Raw genomic sequence first — 8,336 nt, 5'->3', positions numbered from 1 at the left:
TCTCCAGCAGCCTTCTCACGACCTTTTCTCCCCTCCGTTCCAGTCGGGTGTGTGGGGACGCAAGCAGGGACCTGGTGCTGGAGAAGCTGAGTCCCGCCCTGCTCAGCACCAACTTCTCGTGTGTGTCCGTGGACCCTGAGCGGGTTGCCCAGCATCACGTCGTCCTGGCCCAGCTCTGGGTGAGGAACCCCAGGGAAGGCCTACAGGAGCAGAGCAGCTGTGCTTCCGTGTAGGGGGGGAAGGGTGGGCTCTGCCAGAGCAGCCTCCAAGCTAATGCCCACCGTTCCCCAGGTGGAAACAAAAAGGAACTTAGGACTCGGGCAGGGGAGGCGGGGCTTGGAGCCAAGTGACAAGAGATGTCTGCCCCTCCATTCCTTGGCCCTGATCTTTGTCTGCCTTTATTTCCCCAGGCTGGGCTGAGGACAGCCCCATCCCCCAGCCACAGCCCAGGGCCACAGCTGCCTACAGCCGTAGGAATCGGCACAGGGCCGGCAACGGCTCCACCTTGACCAGAGCCTGGGCACAGCCCACCGGGAGAGTGAACAGTCCTGACTGCCCTCAGGCTGTTCAGGGGAGCGGCTCATCCTCCCATCACCCCCCCATCTTCTCCTGTGTTGGCTCCCTTCTCTCACCAGATCCAAACTCCCTTTCCATCCACCTATAAAGTCACAATAATCTCCTTAGTGCTTCCTCCTGCCATTCTCTTTCCAAGAGCCTGTGACTTTACTTTTTTCTTTTTTTTTGAGTCGGAGTCTCGCTGCCTCACCCAAGCTGGAGTGCAGTGGCACGCTCACGGCCACCCCAGCGTCGACCTGCTGACTCCAGCGAGCCTTCTGAGTAGCCAGAAATACAGGCATGTGCTACCACGCCCAGCTAGTTTTTGATTTATTGTACAAATGAGGGCTCACCGTGTTGCCCAGACTGGTCTCGAACCAGCAGGCTCAGGCAATCCTCTTACCTCAGTCTCCCAAAATGCTGGTATTACAGGCTTGAGCCACTGCACCTGGCACCTGTGACTTTTCCAATGTCCTACTCCTGATCCTGCTCTACTGCTGGGAAACCACCAAGACTGTCGGTGCCTTAGCCTCGCAATCAAAGTCCCTTCATGTTTCTCATGTGACTCTGCAGAGGCCCGAAGTATTCTTGTTTCCAGACCACTCCCACCCTCACACCTCTGCTCTTATGACCCCCTCTTCCTCACTATTCCAGCAGGGACTCTAAAGCCTGGTTCAAAGGCCATCTCTTCAGTGAAGTCTACCCTCTTTGAGTTCTGGCCACATTTGGCACTGTCTTCATGCTGTACGTTTCTTTCACTCTAAGGGACTGTTGCAGGGAAGGGATGCTGGGGCAGTCTCAGCTTCAGGCCCACAACCGTGTCTCTGTCATCCCCACGCAGGTCTTCATAAAGGACTGTCTAGTGGAAGCATCTATGACATCTGCTCATTCAGGCCTCAGGGCCACTCACAGAAGCTTCGCCTATCCCAGGAGGGGGTCTGGAAAGTGGGGCTGCCATGCAGAAGCCAAAGACAAAACGAGATTCAGGGGAACACAGGCCCTCAGCAAAGAAGAGAACAGCCTCACATGCTCCCCAGAAACAGAGGCCGGAAATGGCATGTGGGAAGAGCCTGGGAAAATGTGGTCCCAGGAAGAAGGGGTGAGAGAAGGCAGGTGGTCTGGAAGACTTCAGGGACAAGGTCGGCTCTAAAAAGCCTATGTTTCCCTCCTTTGTCCACAGATAAAGGCAGGTCAGCACTCAAGGGAGAAAAATAGACTTTATTTACAAGTAATAACATTTAGAAAAGATCCATCCCCGGCCCTTAAAAACCTTCCCATCACTCCAGATCTCACCCCAGTACAAGTCTGGGGCAGGTGGGGTGTGAGCTGCCGTCGAAGGCCGTCCCCCACCACACTCCTGAGACACAGGGCCGTCTGTCCTAGCTACGAGCAGCCTCTAGCAGGTGCTCCCACCGGGCCATGCCCAGGATGGACTTCAAGAGCAAGGGCCCCTGCTAGGCCCAGCCACCAGGAGCAGCAGGAACCAGGGCCTGCTCCTCCAATGGTCCCTTCTAGATCCAGAGGCTGAGAGGAAGACCGACTAGGCTCAAGGACCCAGCCACTCAAAACCAGCCCCCGATCTGGTTGTGATGGAGAGTGACTTTGCTCTGAGAGAAAACCAGGAGGCAAGGGAGGGAGAGCGCCTACACTGTCCAAGCCCCAGGCCTCCCGGGCCAGCTCTGAGAAGGCGCCAGTGAAGGTCTAGGCACCAGACCAGGACCCGAGCAGGCCTCACTGTCTCTAGGGGTGTGGCTGCCATTGGCCCATGAGCGGAGAGAAGGCACTGAGAGGGACAGTAGAAGGAGAAGGACCAGGTGAGGTCAGCATGGGGGACACGGGTGGGGCCACTCACTGGTACTGGCCCTTTAGTGCTTTGCCTGAAAGAGACAGAGACAGTCACGTGGCCAGACAAGACTCATGATGCCAGCCTGCACCCACTGGCTCAGGAAGGCCGCCCTACTCCCACACCATGACTGGGATCCCCTCCTTTGTGAGCCCTGGACATATCTAGTTCCTGGCTGTGCCTAAGAAGCTCTGGGTGTTCTCGGTGGGGAATGGGGCCGTCTGTCTCCTCAGTAACGAGTGGCTAACCAGGACAGATACCTCTCCCAACTGCCCATGCCCCGATGACCTAGCTTGGCCTTGCCTTGGATGCTGCCCCTCGGGGTGGTCTGGGGGGTGCCCGTGCCTTCTTCGGGTCTCCCTCCCCTGTCCCTGCCAGTGCTTCTACCTTGCCCTTGGCTCGAGGGGTGGCAGTGGCAGTGGCGGCACTGGCTGTGGTGGCAATGCGCGGAGAGCGGCGTGTTCCACTGCGGGTACTGGGGGAGGCCTTGGATGGGGCCTTCTTTGAGGCCCCCCGTCGCAGAAGGCTGTTCCCCAGCTTCTTGGGTGTGTTGAGAATGCTGAAGGCCATCGACGGGCGCTGGTTGGCCTGCAAGGAAGGGACAGAGGGAAATGTGCTGCTGCCTTCCTACTGCGGCTCCAGGGCTGCCTTCCTGCTGCGGCTCCAAGGTCCGCCAGGGCCTTCCTCCTCCACCAACCCCAGCCTCACCTGCTTGGCAGCAGCCGGAGCTGCTTTCTTCTGGGCCTCAGTAGCGCTCTGCTTGCGCCCTTCATGTCTGTCCCGGGGTGTCATAGGACGTGGGAAACAGCTGGTGGCCTTCTTGGACTGTGGGGAAGAGGACAGCTAGACAGTGGCAAGAGGATGTCACGTTCCAAACCAGGTATTTTGTTCTGTCCAGCTCTGAGCCGAGGCCTCCCTTCCCAAGTCACATCCCTTGGAGGGAGAGGGACGGAGGAGGCTCCCTTTAATCCTTGGTGAGCTGGGCCTGACCCAGACACAGTGCTGGACAGAACAAAATACAGGCACAAACATCACCTACCTCAGGAGTGCCGGGGCCCTGGTGAGACTCCGTGGAGACCCGTTTGCGCTGCTGCCGGGTGGTGATGCCAGTGCCCTCAGCTATCTGGACTGGCTGCATGCTGGCTCTGCGCAGGGTCTCCCGAGGGTCTCCGGTTTTCATCTCCTCATCTGTGATGGTCGCCAGGCTCAGGGAAGGCTGCACAGGGTGAGAGAGGTGGTCAGTGGACCCCAGCTGTGTGGAGATGGGGCAGGAACTGGGGCTGTCCCAGAACTCCTCACTTGCCTGGCACTTGGAGCTGCTGGACCCTCCCCACCTCATGAGCCCCCCTTCCTGTTCTCTACCTCTGCCCTGGACAACAGCCATGAGAAGAGCAGCCCCGAGCAGACTCCCGAGCTCCCCCCGCCCTGGTCACCCACAGGGATTGTGCCTCTGAGCTCCCTCCCTGCTATTCCATCTGGAAGCATGAGAAGGTCATCCTCCCTCCTTAGCAGGCCAGAGAACCAGGGCTAGACCAGCAGGTGGCACTCCAAGGGAGGAGGGGGTGAGCTAGTATGGGATGTCGAGCACAGTGACCCCAGGGCTCACCCTGGACTCCAGGGGATAGCAGGTCTTCAGGTGTGGGGGACACACGCGATTGCGCTGCTGCAACTCTGCGATGCGGTTCCAGTCGTCCAGCTGCTCAGGCTCGTCCTGGCAAGTGCCCATGTAGAAGCTGTTCCTTCCTGTGGAGGGCAGGGAAGTGGGGGCAGATGGGGCTGGATTCAGCAGGTTGCTCACTCCACTGGCCCTGCTGGCTGCCACCATTCCCTTCCACCTACCCCAGGAATTAAGCCCAGCACACTAGGCTCCTGCTCTGATTCAAGTACAAGAGCAAGGCACAAGCCGGGCTCGGTGGCTCAGCCTGTAATCCCGCACCTTTGGGAGGCTGAGGTGAGTGGACTGCCTGAGCCCACGGGTTCGAGACCCACCTAGGCAGGCGAGACCTCATCTCTACAATAAATCAAAAAATCAGCCAGGCGTGGTACCGCATGCCTGTAATTCCGGCTACTTGGAAGGCTGAGGCGGAAGGATCGCCGGAGCCCAGCAGGTTGAGGCTGCGGTGGCCGGGAGCGGCCACTGCACTCCAGTCTGGGTGACAGAGTGAGACTCCAACTCAAAAAAAAAAAAAAAAAAACAAGAGCAATTCTAATCTGGGGAGGTCAGAAGAGGTCACATGCAGAGGCTGCGACTACATCTTAATCACCTGCCAACGCATGGTGCCCAACACCAAGAGAATCAAATTGAGAGCCAGAAAGTAATTCCTAGGGACTCCTTAGAGCCCAAAGGGCAAGAGGTGCCAAGAAGTGTCTGGCCAGCCTGGCTTTTCCAGCGGCCCACTGTCCCCTGAGAAGGGTGTGGAGAACTCCTTACAGTTAGGGCATCCCAGGCCCCTTATGTGAGCATCCCTGGTTCATCCTGCTCGAGTGCCCAGCACAGACCCTAGATTGACAGGTGGGGCCCTGAGCCTGTGGGGAGGAGGGGTGGGCGGGGCTGGAAGGCAGCAAGGAGGCTAGCCTTGGAGTTTTAAAAGCCTGCCTCTGCTACGCCAGGATCTACCTTCTAATCTAACCTTTGGGCGGGGAAAGTCCTGCAGTCCCCTCACCTGGAGGGGCCCCACTGGACACCCCAGCCTGCGAGCGGCGAGCAGAGCTTCGAGTGGTGGGCCGGTAGCCAGGCAGGCTGAGCAGAGCCGAGTTGCCATCATCGGGGGAGCCCAGGCGGGCTAGAGACTGGGAGGAGGAGGTGGCTCGCAGGCCAGCCTGGGAAGCAGGTCCAGACTGTGTGCTGTAGAAGGACGAGTTGGCGCTGTCTGGCTCCTCCACATCTAGCTTCTGGAAGAGAAAAAATGTTGCAGTGGGGTGGGCCTGACACTGTCTAGAAGCCTTTCATCCCTCCCGAAGCCCCAGATCCCATGGCACATATACAGGTGCTCCCAACTGCTTTGCAAGGGTCCTTAGCATGCATGTCTACAAGAAATAGGCTAGAGGCCCTCACAGGTGCTGAAGTTGCCAACGCTTCTATCTGCTTTTTCATTGAGTCTATTAATATGAAGGAGGGAAGGAAGAGTGTTATCAGCCCATTTTAGAGGTGAGGTTCAAAGAAATGAAGTGACTAGCCCCGGTCACATGGCCAGGAAGTAGTAGAGCTGAAGCTGGACCCCACGCCTTCTGCCTGTGTGGTCAGGCTTATCCCACAGCCTGGGCGGTCACTCAGTCTAAGTTTCCAGGGCCCCGGCCATCTTCTAGAACTTCTCCAGCTTCTTAGTAGTAGCAGAGGTCCTCCCTGCTGTACCAAAGGCAAGAGCCCACAGCCTGGCAGGAAGCCCGCTGGGCGGCCACCAAGCATCTCAGCTGCATGGGCGTGTGCAGGGAGGGGGTAGGAAGGGTGGCAGCTTCCCCATATTCTCTCGCCCTGCACAGGATCTACCTTCTAGTCCTGTGGAGGACACCAGCCTTGGAGCTGGGAAACGGATCTAATTCCAGCTTTGCCCTATTCTACAGAAGAGGCCCTAAGCAGGTCACTGCCCTTTTCTAGATCTCAGCTTTCTCATCTCTTCCTGCCTGCTCCTGACAGCCTGATGGAAAGATGCCTTGACGGGAAGTGGGCACTGCTGTCCTGCAGCCCCACTCCCGGCAGCCTGACCTTGGTCATGGTGATGTTGATGATTTGCGTGGTACGCCGACGAGCTGAGCGTGTCTTACGGCCCGAGTCCAGGAAGACATCTCCTAGGGAGTCCAGGCTGCTCTCCAGAGGAGGCTGACTCCGAGTAGGGATGGGGGTGAAGTAGAGACTCTCCAGGGATTCTACCTTGGGGGGCAGGCGCTGGGAGATGGGTGAGGCTGGTTCTCCAGAGACACTGGTGCCATCTGGCTGGGTACGAGGCAGCTTGCTGTGGGAAGGAAACCTGCTGAGGTATGGCTCGTGGCACTAGCAGGCGTCCAGCCCTTTGCTCCAACGTGATCATTTCCCACACTTAGCACAAGCCGATGAGATCAAGCAGCCCATCTGATTTTTCAGAGGTACCAAGGGGAGCCCTTGCTCTGGGCCTTCCTTTCAGTCTACTTCTCTAGCTTATACTACCTTCCCAAGTTGGCAGCTCCCACATCTCTGCTTGCTCCCGGATGCCCACAGCTACTCTACAGTGCATGTGTCCCAAACTAAGCCCATCTGTGTGTCCTTCCTGCTGTATCTGTTTCAGTGAGTGGGAGCACCCTCTCTCCAGGCCGTAAACATGGGCTGATGCCGTCTTACCCTTCTCCTGCCAAGCCTAGTTACCATACCTCCTGAACAGTTCTCCCAGCCATACTCCCTCCATGCTCACATCCTTGGGCCTCAGCTCCTCAAGCCCAGACTTACGGCATCAGAGAGGCAGCAGATTGGTGACAAACAAGGACTTGGGCAAGACTGCCCAGGTTCAAACCCCAGCTCTCCCACTGGGACTGTGGGCAAGTGACCGGCCCTCTATACCTCTATTAAAGGAGATTGTTGGCTGGGTGGGCGTGGTGGCTCAGCCTATAATCCCAGTACTTTGCGAGGCTGAGGTGAGACGATTGCCTGAGCCTGGGGGGTTTGAGACCAGCCTGGGCAACTTGGTGAGACCTCGTCTCTACAATAAATCAAAAAATAAGCGGGTGTGGTAACACGCGCCTGTAGTTCCAGCTACTTAGAAGGCTGAGGCAGGAGGATCACCTAAGCCCAGCAGGTGGAGGCTGTGGTGGCCATGAGCATGCTGCTGCACTCCAGCCTGGGTGACAGAGTAAGATTCCAACTCAAAAAAGATAAAGGAGGTTGTTGGGGAACAATTCTATTATATTGTGTGCTTACAACAGTGTCTGGCACAAAGTATAACAGAAGTTTGTTTAATGAAAACAAATGTGTTTCCAGTCTTAACTTTTACACTGGCTATCAGGATAATCTTTCTAAGATGCAGATCTAATCACGTATCCCATTTCAAACCCTTGCAAGGTTGCTCGATGCCTTTAGGGTCAAGTCCAATCACCAGCTTCCAAGGGGGAGTCCAGCCAGCCCTCTGGGGTCTTGAGCCCTCTCAGCCTCCCTTTTGGCCCAGCCAGGCTCTTTCTCAACCCCTGCTCCCACTGCTCTCCTCTGCTCCTGGTGCATACACCTGTGGATGCTTTCAAGACTCAGAATGGGTGGTGGCTCCACGAAGCCTTTCTTGACCACTTGCTTTTTACTCCCACTGTGCCCTAAATAGACACCTGTTTTTCTTTATTCTTCTCTAAAAATAAACTTCCAGAGGGCACAGGGACTACATCTTATTTATCTAACTGGCCCCAGTGCCCGGATATAGTCTGATAAACAGGCACTCCATGAACAACAGACTTAAGAGAGGAAGGATGTCATCTGACCTGGTGACACTGAGTGGAGTCCCCTCCTCGCAGCTCAGATCCAGGCTGTCGATACTCAAGTCCAGCTGGGGCTTAGCCTGAGGCTCCCGGCTCTTTAAGGCATCAGTCGCCACCTGGAATTTGCCCAGTTCTCGAAGTTGCTGGTCTGCATGGGCAACCTGGGAAGCGTGGGTGGCGCATGAAGAAAAGCCTAAGACGGGTGACCAGCCCCGGGGGGAGGCCACAGTGTTCAATGGGACCGGGAGAGGGAAGTCTGCCAGCCAGATACCTACCTGTGCCTCCAGGCTGTGCACCTGGGCAGTGAGGTGGCGGCAGGTCTGTTCAGCCTCCTTGGTCTTCAGCCCAGCCTGCTGCAGCTCATGGCCCAGGCGTTCAGCTTCTGCCCGCAGCTCCTTGTTTTCCTTCTGCAGCTGCTCCAGGCCCTGCAGCTGCTCCTGTAGCTCTTGGTTCTGCTGCTTCTTGGCATCATAATGGGTCTTGGCTTTCTCCATCTGTGTGGGCAAACAGG

The 8,336-nt window shown here is 57.0% G+C and overlaps 2 protein-coding genes across 2 annotated transcripts in view; one reads left to right on the top strand and one right to left on the bottom strand.

Annotated features, from left to right (window-relative positions):
- Positions 1–772, top strand: part of IL18BP (interleukin 18 binding protein) — a 2,144-nt gene extending 1,372 nt beyond the window's left edge. Inside the window, exons 4-5 of the mRNA XM_008066088.2 lie at positions 44–179; positions 411–772. Coding sequence (XP_008064279.1) covers positions 44–179; positions 411–509 — 235 coding nt within the window. The 3' untranslated portion in view covers positions 510–772. The remainder of the gene's footprint in view (positions 1–43; positions 180–410) is intronic.
- A 981-nt stretch (positions 773–1,753) lies between these two features.
- The window catches only part of NUMA1 (nuclear mitotic apparatus protein 1), a 44,534-nt gene continuing 37,951 nt past the window's right edge, over positions 1,754–8,336 (bottom strand). The window contains exons 18-26 of the mRNA XM_008066087.2: positions 8,101–8,319; positions 7,829–7,986; positions 6,102–6,348; positions 5,062–5,290; positions 4,005–4,141; positions 3,438–3,614; positions 3,107–3,223; positions 2,786–2,986; positions 1,754–2,432 (exon numbers count right to left, since the gene is read on the bottom strand). Coding sequence (XP_008064278.1) covers positions 2,421–2,432; positions 2,786–2,986; positions 3,107–3,223; positions 3,438–3,614; positions 4,005–4,141; positions 5,062–5,290; positions 6,102–6,348; positions 7,829–7,986; positions 8,101–8,319 — 1,497 coding nt within the window. The 3' untranslated portion in view covers positions 1,754–2,420. The remainder of the gene's footprint in view (positions 2,433–2,785; positions 2,987–3,106; positions 3,224–3,437; positions 3,615–4,004; positions 4,142–5,061; positions 5,291–6,101; positions 6,349–7,828; positions 7,987–8,100; positions 8,320–8,336) is intronic.

This window comes from Carlito syrichta, unplaced genomic scaffold, assembly GCF_000164805.1.
Source record: "Carlito syrichta isolate Samal-C Ts95f unplaced genomic scaffold, Tarsius_syrichta-2.0.1 Scaffold308842, whole genome shotgun sequence".
In the NCBI taxonomy this organism is placed as follows: Eukaryota; Metazoa; Chordata; class Mammalia; order Primates; family Tarsiidae; genus Carlito; species Carlito syrichta.
The sequence above is the reverse complement of the archived record's forward strand: the minus strand, read 5'-3'. Positions and strand labels throughout refer to the sequence as shown.